Source organism: Pocillopora damicornis, chromosome 4, assembly GCF_964200805.1.
Source record: "Pocillopora damicornis chromosome 4, jaPocDami1.2, whole genome shotgun sequence".
NCBI classification, from domain to species: domain Eukaryota; kingdom Metazoa; phylum Cnidaria; class Anthozoa; order Scleractinia; family Pocilloporidae; genus Pocillopora; species Pocillopora damicornis.
The window spans coordinates 5,625,643-5,644,860 of NC_142673.1; the positions used below are offsets into that span (position 1 = coordinate 5,625,643).

General features: G+C 38.8%; 2 protein-coding genes across 3 annotated transcripts; one reads left to right on the forward strand and one right to left on the reverse strand.

Moving 5' to 3' along the window:
• Window positions 1-1,347: 1,347 nt before the first annotated feature.
• LOC113684016 (uncharacterized) lies at window positions 1,348-7,275 on the forward strand. 2 transcript variants are annotated; one of them, XM_027201319.2, is made up of 8 exons: window positions 1,348-1,683; window positions 2,642-2,717; window positions 3,245-3,367; window positions 3,893-3,980; window positions 4,578-4,636; window positions 4,819-4,860; window positions 4,966-5,077; window positions 5,855-7,275. In XM_027201319.2, exons 1-8 carry the CDS (start codon window positions 1,430-1,432, stop codon window positions 6,421-6,423), a joined length of 1,323 nt encoding a protein of 440 aa, XP_027057120.2. In that variant the 5' UTR covers window positions 1,348-1,429; the 3' UTR covers window positions 6,424-7,275. The 2 variants fall into 2 exon arrangements, with proteins under 2 accessions (XP_027057120.2, XP_089059483.1); XM_089203357.1 differs by having other exon boundaries at window positions 1,352-1,683; window positions 4,581-4,636.
• A 283-nt stretch (window positions 7,276-7,558) lies between these two features.
• On the reverse strand, window positions 7,559-18,344 carry LOC113684015 (uncharacterized). Its single transcript, XM_027201317.2, has 4 exons — window positions 17,784-18,344; window positions 14,899-15,766; window positions 13,657-14,170; window positions 7,559-13,023 (listed from the first exon to the last, which is right to left on the reverse strand). The coding sequence occupies exons 1-4, from the start codon at window positions 17,856-17,858 to the stop codon at window positions 9,360-9,362; spliced, it is 5,121 nt and encodes a 1,706-aa protein (XP_027057118.2). The 5' UTR covers window positions 17,859-18,344; the 3' UTR covers window positions 7,559-9,359.
• Between the last annotated feature and the right edge of the window lie 874 nt (window positions 18,345-19,218).

A 19,218-nucleotide genomic window follows, 5' to 3' on the forward strand; every position in this document is an offset into this window, starting at 1 on the left:
TGTGCCTTTTCATGTCGAGACATAAAACTCCTAAAAATATATAAAAAATTACTTTCTTCCCTTCAACGCGATTTCAACTGCGTGCTTTCCTTGAAAATTGTCCTTCCGTGATAGCCTTGTATTTCCTAAGCGAATATCTCCAAAGCCTTGCGTAGATCTGAAGAGAAAAGTCTTCTAGATCGGTAAATTAGCTGCTGCTAGCCTTCAAGACAGCTTTTGGAACTTTTGGTCTTTAGAAACGAACAACAGTTTAGGGCTTGTTTACATGGAGGTGGGGGACCCCAGGTAGGTGAGGTAACCCGCCTGTTCATATAATTTCTTATTTTATTTTGATCACATTTACATGATAGGTGGAGTGACCCGCCTGGGCGGGTTGCCCAGTCTGCCAGGTAGGGTAACCCTGTCAGCCGGGGTGACAATTTGCCATGTAAACGTGTCAATGCAAGGTGGGGTAACCCACCGACCCGATCCTAGCCGTCTCATGGCAGAAATCACCAGAAAACTGCAACGGACACACAGGGAGTGTAAAGTGTTCACATTTCGGAATATTTAGCGTTGTAAATCGACCATACTTGGTTTCCCAAACTATTCCGTATAACGTAGTAAGTCAACAGTTCCTCGCGAAAGCAAACACCGCGTAACACAACGCGTGACACTTTCATGAATAAATACATGTGTGTCCGAGAATTAGTCTTTCGTCTTTTTCGAGATGTGAGCTTGGGGGCCTCTGCTAAAACTCTTTAATTGTAAGCGCAACAACAACCTCGAGAAACCTCGCCCCAGCACCCCAGGGTTGTAAGATTGCATGTAAACGCGTTTTATTTTTCGACCACGGGCTACCTCACCTACCTGGGGTCCCCCACCTCCGTGTAAACAGGCCCTTACTTGTAATTGGTGGTTAGAAACGAGCGACGCTTCTAGAGTCGTCACTGTAACATATAGAGAATACTGTTGTCTCGGTGTACACGGATTTGATGTAATTGTGGTCACGTATTTCAATTCACACCATTTAAACGTTTTCTGTGTAGTCAAATTCTTCATGGTCTCCAACGAAGGTCGTGTTCGATACGAATCTTTGGTTCTTTTCGATTCGATTTCTTTCATGGAACTCAGGCAAACCGACATTGAGATTATTGTGGAAATGAACACCGCTATTTGAGTGATAAAGATTTCTCAGCAAATTTTAAGCGTATAAGCCTGATCCTAAACGTAAGTTTTTTCTTTTGTTAACTCACAATAAGGCCTTCGGCGACATTACTCGGGACTTGGGGCGAAATGACTAACGCTCCCAGGAGATAGTTACTACTTCAGGTGAGATGACTTTCGGGCGACATGAGAGGTTTACCCGGTCAGCGGATCACAATTTTGGCGGGAACTATTATAATAAAGGTTGTGCTTCTGGCTGATCGGTTGTTCGGAAGAGAAAAAAATGTCGTCTGCAGCAGCGATTTCTTCTGTGGTCGATGAATCTGCAAGAGACGAACCTGCTCCATTTGATGAAGATGATCCTTTTGATTTGCCACCTCCTTTACCACCGCTTTCTCCTCATCGCGACGAAGACGAAATGAACCAAAATGGCGACGCAGATGGAGATCAGCCGGATGAAGGGGAAGGAGGCAAGAAAGAGTCAAACGCGAAGCGGAAAGTAAAGAGATCGCCGAGGCCGAAGCTAGACGAAATCAGGTAGAAAAAATACACTAAAATTAACAAAGAGAATAGATTGACTCGCCATCAATTTCTTTGCAATTCCGTTAATAGATCAGCCCACCGTGAAATCGCAATTGACCAGGATCGAATTCTCACAGGGCTCTCGGATTATTTCATTTGACCCACGCTCTTGTAAAATGCTCATAATATGTCTTTGATATCTGAAATATTTGACAAGTATCTCAGAATAGAAATACGATACGCCGATAATTAATTGGAGCTAAGGCAATATGAAGACATGGAGCATGAATGAATGTAGTTCAATTTTTTTTTCATTAACCCCTTGTAGTATCCCACTACATATAAAGCAGAAGATTGAAGAACTGATTTTGTATGACATAAAATTGTGAATTTTGCATTGTAGAGCTAAGGAACTTGAAACTTGATTTATTTGATAACCGAATTGTCACAATTTGATTGCCTTTATGTGCTGCAAGTGACCTTTTGAAGAACGCAGTATGCAGAGTATGGCAAAACTCAACAACATTTTACATGTGTAAAGACGAATCTTAGGTGTAACATGTACAGACAGATAAAGAACTTATACACACTAGTGTATATGGCCATGAGTGACAAATACCCCATCCACACTGGCAAAGTTAAACTGTGTTTAACTGAATGAAATCAGAAACAGAAAACTAATACATTTCCATGGGTACTGACAAGGAGAATTTTTTGAACAATCAAAGAGCTTCTCAGATTAACAATCATTTCATTTATTCTCATGATCTTAATGCATGAGCCAGCATACTGAAAGGCAAAACAAGATGCTGGTCACTCTTGCAGTTTAAAGGGTTATTATTTGTTTTTGATTTAATAATTATGGAAATCTTCTAAGTAACCTCTACCAGAGGAAACAAAACATTTCAACCTTTGTGGCTGTTAATTTTGGATTTTTATTGGAGCCTAACAAATATCAATTTTTTCTTCACAGGTTGTGCAGTGACCGTGGTCTTCCAGCTTTAACCTACCTTTGTGATGGAGTCAAGTTCAAAGGGGAAGGTCATGAGGTACACATGATCTGTAAACTTATGATCTGCTAGAGTGGTAGAGTATTGGAGCATTGAGTGCAGAAATGCTAGGATGATTCCTCATAGAAATTTAATTTTTTTTTCTTTGTTCCTTGCTTGTGACAAGATGAATATCAATTTTCTTTGAGAAAAAACTAGTCAGTATAAACTATAAAGTGGGAGGCATTGGCCAAATGGTTTGTGTGTTGGACTTGAGGTCAAGAGGCTTGGGTTTCAGACCTTGCTGAGTCATTATGTTCTGTTCTTAAGTCAAACCCTTTTACTTTCACAGTTCCTCTCTCTGCCCAAGAGAATAAATGGGTATCAGGGAATTGTCAGGGGGTAACCTTGCATGGACTGGCATCCCATCTAGGAGGGAGTAGTGATACTCCCAGTGGCTTCATGCTAAGGAGACTAGAATAAGTTTCAGCTGGATGAGCCACTTGGCTTGAGTACAGACTTCATCTTTTACCTTTAAACTATGAGCAAGTTTATTTTAGTCAACTTAGAGCCCTTGGTTCTTTCAGGCCTCGGATCTGAAGCTACTGTTGCAGCGTTATGAATACTGGGCACATCGCTTGTTTCCCAAGTTTCTCTTTGCAGATGTTGTTGATCAAGTGGAAAAGTTGGGCAGTAAAAAGCTAGTTCAAGTAAGAATTTATAAATATAGTCTCACTTTCCAGGATCAGAAGAAAAGTTCATCTTTATCTTGTCGTTAAATCTTCCCACATTTGAAATGGGAATATGAGGTCACAGGTCAGAGGTTGTGCTGGTATGTAACCTTAATGAATTGGAAATAGCAGCCAACCTTTAATGCAAACCACCCTCCCTCTTACCAAGTAACAATACTTACTGGTAAGTCTGTCTTTCAAATGGTACCAGGGATACTTAGATCATTAAAATTAATCAGAGTGCAAAACTGATACGATAGATTGCAGTACTTTTTTAATCTAGCTATTGAAATGTTCAGTACAAACCAATGGTATGTCTACATGCTTTTTGACTGGTGAGGTTTTCACAACTAGGGTTTTGGTGATCACAGTTATGCATAGTCTCCACACTGTTCTCTGTACAGTACTTGTGGTTCTGACAAGGAGAGTTTGTTTAACAATCAAGAGCTTATTCATCTGAGTTGCTGATTTATCAAAAGGAACATGTTTTGTCATTAACTGTAGAACTGTATCAAGAGAGTCAGGCGAGGTGAACATGACACAATTGATGATGGAGAAAAATCAGATACAGAGGTTGATGCACAAGAGAGCGGTATGAGCATTATTACCTTGTACTAAACACTTTATTCAATATTCCTCTACCAAGGAATTAACATGTTTTGCCCAAGGACTTTTACTCTGATCTCCTTTATGGTTATAGCTCAGTCTTGTCACACAGCTCATACTCTCCTGTGTTGTGTGACAAAGCTAAATATCTGCTTCAGACAAGTCAGAAATTGATTATTCTGGATGATACATAAAACTTTCTAATTATTGTCATGTTTTAATTTGTCAGTGGGAGACAAAGTGTTTGGGTGGTTAGTGCACTGGGCTCTGGGGAGAGAAGTCTGGGTTCGAGACCTGGCGGGGGGGGGGGGGGGGGGTTTAATTATGTTTTGTTCTTCAGTGAAACACTTTACTCTCCCCATGCCTCTCTCCACCCAGGACCCAGGAATATAAATGAATAGCAGTGAACTATCAGGGAAGCCTGTTGAAATGTTAGGGACTGACCTGGGAAGAAGGGGTTGGAAATAGTGATACTCAACTCTGGAAACCAGGACAAGCTTTGGCTGGATGTGCCACTTGGCTTCAGTACAAAGTTTGCCTACCTGACTATAATTTGGATATTAAAATATTCTTTTATTATTAGTAGTATCCAGGGGTGATGGAACACAGTCACAAGTTCCTGCTACTCCTGTTTCAAACAATGTATGTATAGAAGGTCAATTTGTCATCTTTTATCTCCTCCACAAGTCAAACCTTTATGCCCTAACATCAGTTTGCATATTCTCCATAATGTATTCTGTACATTACCCAAAAAGTACATTTTCCGAAGGATGAATTACAACACGTAATTAACATTTTTTTGAAACATTTTCTAATTATTTCAGGTTCAATCATTTGGTGTACAAGTTGAGCCAAGAAACGGGATGGTAAGTTAAGAATTGTTTTTCATTATGACAATTTTCCTCAGCTTTGTTTTTCAGCTGATGCACATTAGCTTAATGCAAACTTCTTATTCATTTTCTGCCTTAAAGGTCATTTTGACTCCTGAACAACAAGAACGGATGCGTTTGAATAGAGAAAGGGCATTGGCAAAACGCAGAGCTGCTCAGGAGAATCAGACTGCTCATGGAAACACTCAAATAAGTAAGTGTTACTCTTGAAGGGATTTCAAATCAAGTTATGAACTACCTTATCACTCACGTGAAAATTACTGAATGCTGATTGGCCCAGACAGAGGGTATTTTTTTCACAGACTGAGGTAATTCTGGAAAAAATTCCAAACCCTCAAAAATAGACAAACAAACAAACAAACAAACAAGAGAAGTCTAGAATCCCAATATTTTCAACTTTTTCTTGATAAGTCACAGTATACCATACTGTTTGTGGACATACCAGTGAATTTTACTACAGTTAGAACGTTCTGGTTCAGGCACTAGAAAGTCGAAATCAAAGGCCGAAGTGGTGAATAAATGACTGAAGATGTATGAAAATCATATATGTGAACTGCGGTTGAAGAAACGAATATGGAAGCGATCCTTGCAGGTATAAATCCCACCTAAGTAGTAGTGAAAATAAGGCCGGAAAAGAATTTAGGCCCATACGGGATTTGAACCCATGACCTCTGCGATGCCGGTGCAGCGCTCTACCAACTTAGCTAACAAACCATCTGTCATTAAGATGATTTCAAAGAAACCCTGGAATTGGTGAACCCACAAAGACAAATACTTTTCGTGAGACAAAGAAAAAATTATAGGTCCTTAGAGGAATCGAACCTCAGACCTTTGGATTCCGCGCTCCGATGCTCTACTACTGAGCCACAGAGACTCTAGGGTGAGCGTGGTATTTTTCAGAACCACCACAGAAAACTAAACTCATAGTGTCCACCTTGAATGTTGATTACATGTTGTTATTCCCTGATAGATGACCAGACAACCGTCATCGAGGAACCCTCGCCATCTAATGAAGTTGTGGAGACTGCCAAAGACGCTGACAGCAGAGCAGGAAATGTTGGAGTGGAGAACGATTCTTCTGCGCAAGCAAATGACATTGAAATGTTTGATAATCAGGTGGACGTAACTGTAGATGTTTCGTTACCTGATGACAGAAGTTTGGAGTCAGCTGATGGCGCAGGAATGGGTTGTGAGAACAAGAATGTCAGAGAGGAAGATATTGAGATGGAAAATGCTGAAACAACAACGAATCTTGAAAATAGCGGCGATATAGCTAAAAATCGAGAAAACTTTCCCACAGCGCAAGATACGAATGTCAGTAAAGGCATTAAAGAGAATGACTTGTCAATCTCTGTCAACGAAGGAGATGCAGATTCAGAGACTACCTTCCATGAAGACGAAACGACCTCCGCTTCACGGGTGGAGGATATCAAGCGAGAAGGGGCACATGAAACACCAGAAACGCGGCCCTCAGAGCAAGGCCCCGCTGAAAACGGGCTTGATGGGGATCAGAACACGGAAATGGAACCGGAATCATAGATTTGAATTTCTAGATGGATATAAACGGAAATCTTCTATTATTTGTTCGTCTTAGAGTAAGAATGTCCTCTGGGTTTGTCGGTGAAGCTCGAAACAGAATAGTATGTAACAGGATACCCGTATTTGAGTAAGCTTTGTTTTTTAAAATACTTGAGTTTTTCTTTTCCCGACTTTAGGTCCTTTTACAGGTATCTATGAACGTTTCGATTTTAAGTCGCTTATTTTGCGCAACAGCGGTTGTTTCTTATATGTTTCCTTCGAAATTTTGCGCGGGAAACTAGTGCGCGGCCGACGTTTGACCGCTCTGTTGCTCAAGACCACGTAACATGCGCATATTCTATTCAGCAATGACCACTGGTGTAGCTACATGTCTCCGCCTTAATGTGCTTCGTGGATACTATTTCTAAAACTAATCGCTGCGATTCACGTTCTTCCCGTGATCGAGTTACGGGGACAAAGTTATGTTGCAGAGATGATGAAAGGCATCGCGTCACATCGCCGGCCGATGTTTCTCGACCTTTTAAGAGCTTTGTTTGAAATTCCCTCGATCACATTTATGCAAGGGATTTCCCCTCCCCTTCTCTAACCTTCCCGCGATAGTATTTTTTACTTGCGCTTATGCCTCCTTTTTGGGTGAGAACCATCAAGTTCGTGAGACCTTCGCATCGTCAACCATGGGGGAAGTTCATTTTTGTTCATTGTAGCTGCGTAGAAAAATCGAAATTTATTAGAAACCTTTAATACCACGCAAATTTCATTTCCGACAATTGTAACGTCTTAGTTGTTTGTACCGCTGTGAAATTGTTAGACAATAATAACCTCATGACTACCAATTAAATTTATGTAATTTTCTTCTACGTCTTGATTCATGCTTGAGCGTTAGTCAGGGTCGTTAATCTTTGCAGGTGTTTACTAAACACCTTTCACCTCAACATCATAGACGTGGGCTTTTCCCATGGAAATTACAAGTAGAATTTGTCTAATATGCGAGTCCTTGCATTCGCAATCATTTCCTTTATTCTCAGTACCTTAATGTTTGATTCAGGGTTGATACTGTTGGAAGAAATTAGATGATGATCTTTCCTAGAGACTTAGGGGTTGAGAGTCGATTCCTACGTAGATTGCCAGGCACAGATTCGATTCACCTTTTAATAAAATCTTTATTGTGTATCGGAATTCTTGAATACTCTTCCACTCTTGTGTTTGATAATAATATTAAATATATATCAGCCCTTAGAAAGCACTTACGGTGATATTGGTCAAATATCCCCCAGTTTAAATTGAAATAAATACAAAACAGAACCCGTTACGACTGACTTAAATTAAGGCCTTAATAAACCACGTACCATTTGCAAACAATAGTGTAACTGGCAGGACATTGAAAGGGTCGAAAAGAATCCGTCAGGGGTTAATGTGAAGAAGTTTTACGACGACGAGAACGATCGGAGATAACAACACCGACAGAAAAAACAAAGATGCCGTAAGGTGACCTGTAATTTTTAGAGCTACTTGAGGAAACTCCAAGTTTTCTGGAGTGAGTAAGGGTGTTCTCAGTTCTTTTACATCATTGGTGGCAGATTTGTTGAAGATTATAAAGAATAGCATAGAATCTTATGGTATTTTTAAAATCTATTTAACCTGATATAAGTACCCCACGTTACAAACGCAAACCGTTAAATTTTGAAAGAAAAAAAAGACTAACTGAGCCGCTGGGTACCATTACCCACTTATTTTCTTATGTAAAAGTATTCTGGCTACTATTTCCCACTTATTTTCTGGTGTCAAAATATTCTCTGTTTCCTCATTTAGGCCCAGTAACTGACACGCTACCTGTCACACATAAGTCACGCTTCTAAGAAACACGCCACGCTGCTAAAGCGCCGTTGTCATAATCACCAAAGACAAACAGTGCGACAAATTCTTCAGCAAGAACAACACAATGGAAAACTGAACAAGATTTTTTTGTGAAATAACCACACTTAAATGACTGTTCTCAAAGATCGTGACTTAACATCGATCGGATCTGAAAGCTCTAAGTTGTAACAATGAAAGTCTTTAGATAAATATCTTCCTTAGAAATAACTAATATCAAAGCAAAAAGCTGGTTTTGTAACCCTGCTGACTATAATACAACTCATTAACTATAATTATAAACTTTTCTGCAACATTCAAAGATTACCTACGCGCCTCACCCTGCGTTTTTCGCATTAATGGTTCACTAATCATTTTAAAAACAACTATTAGTGTTTTAATAAAGCACATTTATATACTATAGGTGACCCAATAACTCGAATCAGATCAGAAATACGGAGTATGAAAAAAAAAAAAAAACAAATGAGAAAATTTTGGACCAAAAATTACTTAACCTTACAAGTTCAATTCAAGTAAAAAACAAAATGGTGGTATTTTATATTCATTATAGAGGAAGATTTTCTTCACCAAACCAAGCAACAGATCTCACAAAATTTTGTACCGCACTTTGACAGAATTCGGAGTTATTGCGAGTAAAATTGTACAGGACCTGAAGGGTAAAATCTTTCCGAGTTGACAGGATTTTGATCTCTACTTGTTTTGAGTTTTTCAATGTAATAAGTTGCGATTAATCTGTACATCTAATTCAGGAAAATTAAATTTTGGTTCAGATTAGCGGGAGATTCGAGTTACCAGGAGTCAATTGAGGTTCAGGTCTTTAAATAGAGCTGAGCACTTTCTCACTATTTTAGTTTTAACCGAAAAATGATTGTAAATCTTCAAAAGGCAAACCATTCCATAAAACACCAGAAAATTCTCGGGGAGGGGAAGGAATGCTCTGTCGCAGAAAATTTAGCCAAATAATGTTACAAGCATTTGTGATAACCTTACTGAGAACGTATATTGTTTATATTGTCAACATGTTTGGAAAAAAATTTAAGGAAAAGATGAGTGACCTCATTTTGTTAGCGATGTTCCTCCATGGAAGGTCCCTGTGGCATCCAATTCTGATCGCCGTACCAGGAACTTATATCACGCGAGTCCTTCCTGTAATATCCGCGCTCTATGAACCACGAATCTTCGCCCTTCTGACGCTCAGTTTCACGTCCTTCTGCACGCCGGGTATACCAAGGTACATTGTTCAACCTCTGAAAGGCACGATCGTGCGCTCGATCGAAAAACCACGACGGATCTAATGGACCTTTGTAAGGCTTGCGCTTCGTATCACAAGGAAACCAGGACTCGTATTTGTCGGTGCTTCGTTGGAAATCTCGATCTTCTGCTCGGCGCTCATACCACGGCTCAGACCGCTGATGGGTGCGACCTTTGGCGCGCTCAAATAACCAATTAGGAGGTGGAACGGACTCAACTGTCTCGGAATCAACGGAATTGCTTACTTTGTCTTCTTGCATGTCGGTATTTCGCCTATTCTTTCTTTTCTTTCCTTTGCTTGACTGAGTGCGATACACTTCGTCGGACAAAATCGGTCCTTGAGGGGATAACTTCTCCTGAGAATTTTTTGGCAGATTAAATCTCTTTTCCAACCACTCTTCAACTGACAACCCAATATCTTTTGGTGGAATTGGGCCTTCGGATGAAGATGTATCTAGGGAAACTTTCCTATGATTCGCCTCTTCGTACGAAAAATCAGACCTTACTTGGCCATCTTCGCCAGAAATAGGACCTTGCGGTAACTTAACATCACGCTTCAAAGTATTCCTATTCCTATCCTTCCACCACCTATTATCACGTGGCCGTTTCGGCTTTTCATCGGTTCGCTTCGGTTTCTTAACGGAACTCTTCGGACCTTGTCGTGACTTCTTCTTTCCAACATCGTAAGTCGATTCTTCAGAAACTATGACGAAGGCCGTCTCTGCGGTTTTGTCCGAATCATCCGAAGTTTTTTCCGCGCGTTTTGGTTTAACATCTCCCTTAAGCAACATTCTCAACATAAGATCCATGTCGAAAGTAAAGTTTGTAAAACCAGCAAGCGCTTTATGCTCAGGTACCACTGCTATTTCTGACTTCTTAACTTCTTCTGGCATCTTGCGTTCTTTTTTATTTCCCTTCTTCTCAGTCTTCGAAAATATTTCTTTTGCCTGGACTCTTCCATTTTCCCAATCGCATCTTTCGGTCGATTTCTCTCTGTCTTTAGTTCTCTTGGCCTTTGCCGAGTTCAAATCACGCATGTTAAGTTCTTTTTCTTTACTATCTCCTGCGTCGTGGTGTGTTCCAGAAGTCTTTCCTTCATTGCTTCCAGCATCAAAATATGGCTTTATCAAACTCCACGGCCAATTGATCGTTTTTCCTGGCTGTTCAAGAGCTTTCTTGGGAACATCACTTAACCACTTTCCAACATCTTCTAACTTTTTCCTAAAAGACACTTCGCCATCAGTCCATGGCCAATGACCCTGTCCTTGTTGGTGTTCAATGGCACTGTTATGAACATCGGACAACCACTTCTGAATACCCTCCAACTGCTTTTTAAAGGACCCCTCGCCATCGCTTCTTTTTCTTTTTTCCTTGGTATTTTTTGGACGTGACGCTTCTTTTTTCACGTTATCAGACCGCATCTTCCATTCTCCTTTGGAAAATTTACTCTTTGCACCTTCTCCCTTTGCCCTCCGTTTTTCTTTATCATATTCAACTTGCTCAGCGATAACAGAGTCATATTCTTTTTTTCGCTTCCTTTTCTTCTCATCCTTTTCCACTTTGATCCTCAGTTTTTCGTTGGCCCGTTTTCCCGTTCGTTTCCTTCCCTCCTCTTTGACCTTCCAAATCTTTTCCTTGCTTTCTAAATTTTTCCTCTTACGGGGCAGCTCTTTGCTCCGTAAGTTTTCTTCCTCCTTAGCCTCAATCTCAACTTCTTTGGGTACCCTTCCATCATTTTCCACGGTCTTTCTTAAATCTTGCCCATTAGTTTTGTCGTCTACAGATTCATTTCTTAGTTCATCTTTATCTTTTAGTTTTTTACTCTCCACTGTACGCCGAGCGTTTTCTTCCTTTTTCCTCCGCTTTTCTTGGAACTTGGCTTGCTCTTTGACAACAGAATCATATTCTTTTTTATGCTGCCTATCAGCTTTTTCTCGTTTCTTCCTCGCCTTTTCGTTTTGTTTCTCCTTCTCCTGTCTTTTTATGTTACGAAGCTCGTTTAACCATTTTTTATACTCTTCTTTTGCCGCTTTCTTCAAGGACTTCAGTTCTTCTTTCTGTTGCCGCAGCTTGTTCTTCTCTTGAACAATTTTGTTCCTAAGGCGCTCCACTTCCTTCTTCTTTTCTGCACTTAAAGTTTTCTCTTTAAGCTTCAATTTTTTCCTCTCTTTGGCCAACAGTTCTTTTACTTTCTCCCTAAGCTCCACTTTCTTTCTCTTCAATTTCTGCTTTTCTCTTTTCAGTGCCACAAAAAAATTGTTCATCTCTGTTCTGTTCCTTCGATGACGTTCTTTTTCGGAAGAAATCCTTTTCTTCTCTCGTTTAAGTGCCTTCCAAGAGCGCCGCAGGTTTTTCTTCTCTTTCTCCAAACGGCGCCTTTCACGTCGCATCTCTGACACCAAGCGGTCAGCCTCCTCAGCACGCAGCTCAGCCTTCTTTTCTTTCTTTTTTAACTCGCGCCGGAGAATCCTCTGTTTGCGAATCTCTTGCCCACGAAGCTGCGTCAAATTTTTCAGCTGCTGCTTCTCTTTGCTGAGGAAGTGTCCATCTGATTGAACAGAAGTTCGGTTTCCCTGTCCTCTCTTCTTCAAGTATCCACTTCGACTGTGACGTTTTCTCTTGACGTTAGAGGCCTCTTCCCTTTTTTTCATAACAGATGCTTCGTATGACTTTACAAGATGAAAACCCGCAACATTTCCTTCCGATTTTCTTGGTAACTTAGTATCTTCTTTAGTTGGCATGCTAGGCGCTTCCTTAGCATAGGATTCGTCGTCGTGAATCCAATTTCCATCACTTGTACTGTCTACGTACGAAATAACTTGGAGGTCTCTTTGCTGCGTTGTTACTGTAGGGGATAAGGTGTTCGCATTTCTTTCTAAATCTATGTTTGAATAATACTCCGGAGTTCCGTGGTCAAGAGGGGAAATTCCGTTAGGAAATAGAGGATTTTCAAAAGGAACACTTATTTTACGGAAATCTTTGCATATTTCTTCAGAGGGGCTATCGCGGCCTTTACTTTCTCCGTCTAAAGACTGCGACTTCTCAGTTTTCTTATATTCAAAATTTTTATCGGTTGTTATCGGATCTCGCACGGATTTTTTGGCTGTTCTATCCAAGAATTTCTCAATAACAGAAGCAGAGTATGACATTACAGAGTGGTCCTCAGGGAGAACACTTAACTCCTTCCTTTCACTGGGATAAGTGCACTTTCCAGTCTTTGACTGACAACTAGCATCCGTTTCTCCCTTGAAATGCGAATCTACTGTCCAACGTTTTCTAAAGTCCGTCCAGACGTTGTCCCACGTATGCTCGTTGGTTCTACCTTGAGACTTAATATCTAGTCCTTTGTAACCAATGGTTCCTACAGAGTCTTCGTGTCCCGGCGTTTCTGTTTCAATTGACAACTTTTGACTTGTATTTACGCTAACGGTTCTGAACCCATTCCTTTTCCAACGGTGAAAATAATCCTTCCAGTACCTGCAATAAACGTAAGACAACTTCAGAATCATTCAGTTACCCTTTGAAGTAGCTTCCTTGTTAGAGCAACACTGCGCAAATATAATTAACCCTTTACACCCTTACATCAGTATGCATATTCCCCATACTGTTTCTACACAATTCCTAAGGTGCTGACAAGGAGAATTTGTTTATCAATCAAGAGAATATTTAGTTAGTGATCATTTCCTTTATTCTCATGACCTTCCTGTGTGATGCAGGGGTTAAATAGTTGGGAGAAATTAGATGCTGGTCACTCTCAGGGGTTAAAGAGTTAAGCTTGTTTTTACTTTGGGTTCTCGCTAGCTCCTTGAAATATGGGCTCTGATTGGCTGCCGTGATCACTTTAGTTTTACGACACTCTCTCGAATTGCGCTCTATTGATACACCTTGTGAAAAGCCCAAAAGTCTGGAGAGCAAAGAAATTTACTTGATGACTTTCTCCTAAAAACCCTGGACAACACTGGACCTTTGTATATAAATGTACTCCTGTCTTGCTTAATACAACTCATTACTAGTCGCTGGTCACAGAGCTGAATAAACACTGAGTAGTTGACATCGACACGCCTTCCCTATTCCTCCAAAGACAACTGAACACAGCTAAGCTGCACTTACGTATCTATCTTGATGCCTCCAGCCACAGCCTTTCTCAGCTTCGAGTTCTCGTTCATACGGCGCCAGAGATCAGCAATTTGTTTTTCCTTTTCGTAGAGCCTCTCCGTTTGTTCGAGCTGTTCTTGTAAAGCCTTACTCCACTCTCTGCTTCCTTTATTAGACTTCTCCTCCTCATACTTCAGCCGCCAGTACCATGACATGACTTTGCTCATGCGCAAACGCTGTTTTACACTTTCGTGCACGCTCATGAGCTTGAAATGTTTCAGTTGGAGCTTTTCGTGAAGTGCTTTCGTGTCAAATAGATCATCTATTTCCTTTTCATTTTCTGACTCTTCATGAGTTTCAAGGCGTTCTTCTAATTTCCACATTTCCAGCTGATCTAGGAAATCAACTGATACTTCATCCAAGGGCTCCATGGGATCGGAGTTTAGTGGAAGAGAGGCTGTCTTGGGCCCAGGTCTCTTGATGCTCCCAGACATCTCCAAGGCTCGGTTGCTGATAAAAACACTCAACCCTAAGCAATAAGTGGAGATTGAATATGAACCTTTATAAATTTATGAAAACAATATGTATCCTTCCATCAGCTAAATCTTTTTTTTTTTTTATTTTGGTTGTGGTAATGTTTTAAAGCTGTCTCACAGGTACAACCAAAAGTGAAACATTTTATCTCATAACACCTAATCAAGCAGTCAGATAGCTGATATACATACATATATTAAGTGTAAAACAGTGCTCAATACATAGGAGTGATCTCACTCTCTCTATCACAGCTCAGAATTTTTCAAAACATTATCTTAGCCATGGGTGGAACCTCAAATCAAGAGACTCTTCATAAATTTGAAAACATTAGCCATTTTCCTAGTTTATATTTCATTAATGCCAAACTTGTTTCCCACCTGAAATATTAAAGAGTCATCTTTCATTCTTTACAACCTACCATCATTACACACATTTTCCTTACTGTTCTCTATACATTTGATCAGCTGCTTACAAGGAGAATTTGTTTATTGATCAAGAGCTTCTTTGGCTGGTGATAACTTCCTTTATTCGTGTGACCTTAATTTTTGATATTAGAAGAAGGAATAAGATGCTCCTAACTCTTAGGATAAAAGGGTTTACCAAAAAATTTGTTTCCATTAAAAAAAGGAATCCTCCAAACAAAACCCTTGCAAAATTATCATTCTCTGAAATACATTCATTACAGTAGTTAAAGAGCCATTATCATTTAATAGCTTGCCTTACCATAGCCAATACTGAATCCCAGAGCAGTTGTTACACCCAGAACTACAAACAAGGTTGGAATATCAACATGGAAGATATTGAAATTGTCACTTCCTTCTGTCACAGTATGATCTTCCATTGGTTCATCATCCTCATCTCTTCCTTTGTCCTCATCAATGAGTTCAGACACTTTTGTTAAATCAGAACTGTCATTTTCAACCTCATTGTCTTCATCCAAATCACTAGGATTAAATAAATCACTATCAAATGAGAAAATGCTGCTTGTGGACACAACCATTTCATCATGTGGTTCATTTTCATGACTAAGGTCTTCATAGTCTTCATTTTCATCTTGTTCAGGGATTGTCTCAATGGCATTATCTTCGTCAGAACTGTTTGAATCATTACCAAAGGAGAAAGAACCACTCTCCGAGAGCAGAGGAAGTTCTTGCCAAACACAGCAATTACTGTCTGTTGATTTAGTGAGGGAATGTACACTTCCTGCATGATCAATGTCCAATTCAGAGGGCAACTGATCATCATTGCCTTCCACAGAAGAAACATCCTGGTCGACACAGTAGTGATTTGAAATGATCATAATACCATCATCTGCAGCACACTGGCAAGAGCTTTGTTGAACTGTCGAAAGCTCATCTCCTGTCCCAGATTCTTGACCAAGATGTAATTCATTCTGGGTTTTGGTTTTTGTTGCAAGATCAGAGTCCAGGTTCTTCTCTTCAACTGGTGGTTGATGACACTGAAATCCACTGAGGACCTCAAACTCTGCCTCTCCTTCACTGTCATCTGTAGCACTGGGTGACTCAAATGTGGAAACTAACCCATCAGTATTTGAAGGTGACTTGGAGTAGGATACAGAGTTCTTCCTTGGCTGAAAAAAACAAAATCTAGCTTTGAAATTTTGTTTCCTAGAATTTCATTTTTCTGCACACTAGTATAAGTTTCTTAACCCTTTAACTCCCATGATCTGATTGTTAATTCTCTCCTCTAGCTGCTACAAATTTCCTCGTAAATTGGTTAGGAGAATTTGGTGTTCAATCAAGACAATATCTTGTACCTGATAAGTTTGAGTAATCTCACTACTTGTTTGCTGGATAATGAATGGATATTATAGGAAGAAGTTACATGGTAATCACTTCTGGGAGTTAAAGGGTTAATTCAATAAATAAATTTTAAAAGACATTAGCCAAATTTAATAAGATAATACACAGATGAATAACAAATTCAATTTAAAAAAAGAAAGAAATAGGCTGAATTAAGCCGTTTTTTTATGGTTTCTTTCAAGTACTAAACATTTCAACAAAGGAAACCAAATAAAACTTTTAAAGCAAGGAAATATAAAAACAAAGAATGCTCTTCATTCACAGCTCCCTAAAAAAACTAAGATTTAACCCTTTAACTCCCAGATCAAATTTATTATTCTCCTTCCTGTCTTATCATACAATTCTTATAATGTTAGTTTGGAGAATTTAGTATTGGATCAACTAATTATACACAAATTGATATTTTTCTTTATTCTTATCAGCTATCTAGTCGATATTGTATTGATATTGTAAGGAGAAATTTTGTCCTGGTCACTCATGGGAGTTAAAGGGTTAAAAGAAACAAATTGCTTGGCCAGCAATAATTTCTTCAAACAGAATCAGCACCAAATGCTATTGGATCCATACAATTACTGTATTTATGACAGTAATTGTTATAAATATTGTTATTTCTATCAGGTATTGCAGTAATTTTGGAATTTAAAGTAAACATTTTTAAGATCATTATTAAAAATAAAGTCAAAAAACTTCTCTGCCTAAGTAGGCATGGCTAGTAACTTAAAATGATTTCAAGAACTTAGGTGGAGGCAATTGCTTAGCATTGAAACACATTTCTCAGTTTTTTTCAATATGCTTGAAACAATCTCTGGTAGCTTGAAAATCAATGACTCCTTATAGCAATCAATTAAAGTAAACATTCTATTTTTCTTTCTTCTTTCTTCTTTCTCTGCACCTACAAATTTCGTGGCCAAATAAATCTGAAATTAAGATGATCATCTAATGATGAATTCAACATTAATTTTATTTACATAAATTGAGTCAAAATTATAGAAATTCTACTTATCCAAAGTGAATTTTCAACATAAGAATCTGTATCACTAAAAATTTTCTAACTTAAGATCAAATCAGCCAAATAGTGAGAAGGCAACATTATGAAGCTGACAATTCCCTTGATATTTCTATTAAAATTAAAATCACTCCAATTTAATGAAGAACTTTGACCTTGACAAAAAAATTATTTAACAAAAGTTACAGTTTGCTCGGCAACATAATTTTTCTCCCTGTGCGGACTGCTGAATGTAACAACAGCAATGGGCTGAGAAAAGGAGGTAGAGAGTACAACAAATTTGTTATCATTTTTACGTTTAATAATAAACACCCGGCTTATGTAATCACAGGTGTAAAACGAACGTGGTTATCACGTGGTTATTGTTGACAGGAGAAAAGATAAATACGACAAGTCCAAAATGCAAATTTATGGAGACTTGGGGACGTTTTGTAAACAAACAGCCAAAATAATAGTACGCTTGTCTAACTAGCAGTGTTGCTAATGCACGGGGGAATTTTTTAATACCCGATATTGTGCTGCGATTCACCTAAATTAATGCAGGTTTCGAACATCCTGAATTTACACTCCAAATGGCGGAAAATCCCGGCGCCAAAATTTTGGGCGGTTGAAGCATTTGCATTTAGAATATACCCCACCTAGATTAGACGATTTCCACAAATTTACCTAAGTAGAAGGACTAGTTAAACTGAAGACATATTCGTTTTTAAGCACGAGAATGTGGAAAACCAGAACATTTCTTTCGCTGAAAACGACAAGAAACTGAAGATGCACTTTACCTCGATGTCAACTTTTCCATCCTTATCGACAAAAGTCCACTCGTTTTCAAAATCGTCTGACATTTTGGAAGCCATGACTCCCCCAGAAAATTAATCACATAATGAAAAGACGACTTAAACAAGAGATTTCTCTAAACGCCGCTACTTACTAGCACACGATTCTGAGATATTTTCTATCAACAGTCGAATGTTTTGGTTTTTGCTCAACTAAGCGTTTCATGTTGTCAATCCGGGATAGTGGTCATGTGATAGTAACTAGCCAATTACAGCATCTACATTTGAATATTTTTTGCTCCTGTGAAGCTAACCAATCAAATAAAAGCTGGATGTAAATAAAGTTTACGTTCTTGTAAGTTTGTGGTAAAAGTGATGCAATTTTTGTCATTTGGAACAATTCCTACGTGCAGAAAAGTATAACTGCCACGTATACTTCAAATCGCTTCATCTGAAGGATTAAATGTCAATAATTTCTCAAATAACTCACTCTTCGGCACTTTTACTTTAAAAGTGTACACAGGCAGAGCGGTTTCGCTTGCGGGAAGAGCGTTAGAATTTGCATATAGGAAGGGAAAAAACGCTGGAAAGTTGCCATTTTTGCAACTGAACAGTTTTCAAAATATGCCAAGAAACTGAAGGTGTCATAGCATATGTTTTTAAGCTGAAATTTTTCAGCTGTTTAAGTTGGCGTTTTAAACATAGTCTCATAGACATACTATTTCTCGATATGGACAAAAGATTGGCTGAGATAGAGAAAGTTGTGAAAAGAAGAGTGAAAATTTGACACTAAGAAAAGAAAACGAAATAAAGTTAAAAGCCGTTTCGATATATTTTTGAAAACAGTTCATTCTCATGCATAGGATACCCTGAGAACACTCTTGAGGTGAATTCTAGGTAGAGAAAGTCAGTCTGCTTCAGTTTTTTTTTTTTTTTGCCGAGCAAACAATGCAAAATATTAGCTTGGTAAATAGGAGTATTGAAGCACTACAAGAATTAATCTTATAATTTTCTTCAATAGCAATGTCTTGCTTTTCTACCTAGCTCACCCAAGGTCATGGTTAAGAAAAAACCCTTTTTAGGTGTGTTCCCTTACTATACATTACTTGAAAGAACATCACCACAGCTACCTCTTGTAAATAAATATGTGTATTGTAAAATTTCTCCCTTTGATTTCCATGTACATAATTATCCAATCAAAATTCTTTACATTCACTAAGTGACATCAAGTTGCTAAAATATCGTGTTTTTATCTGCCTACTTTTATTTAAAATACAAATTATACAAGGTAATTAACATTGCAGTTCACTTTTGATAACAAGTGTTGATCACAAGAGTATCTGATTTAAGTACAAATATCAGCTAATACAGAGTGAGATAGCTGGTGGTCGTGAATTACATCGCTTAAAAAATCAACACAAAAATTAAAATCCCTTGGAGC

Bases quoted from the DNA above. Each gene is read 5' to 3' on its own strand.
- LOC113684016 (XM_027201319.2), top strand. From the start codon at position 1,430: ATGTCGTCTGCAGCAGCGATTTCTTCTGTGGTCGATGAATCTGCAAGA. The intron at 2,718-3,244 runs GTACACATGATC...TGGTTCTTTCAG, and splicing joins TCAAAGGGGAAGGTCATGAG to GCCTCGGATCTGAAGCTACT. The intron at 4,637-4,818 runs GTATGTATAGAA...TAATTATTTCAG, and splicing joins CTACTCCTGTTTCAAACAAT to GTTCAATCATTTGGTGTACA.
- LOC113684015 (XM_027201317.2), bottom strand. From the start codon at position 17,858: ATGGCTTCCAAAATGTCAGACGATTTTGAAAACGAGTGGACTTTTGTC. The intron at 15,767-17,783 runs GTAAAGTGCATC...TGTTTTTTTCAG, and splicing joins ATGGAAAAGTTGACATCGAG to CCAAGGAAGAACTCTGTATC. The intron at 13,024-13,656 runs GTAAGTGCAGCT...CGTTTATTGCAG, and splicing joins GGAGGCATCAAGATAGATAC to GTACTGGAAGGATTATTTTC.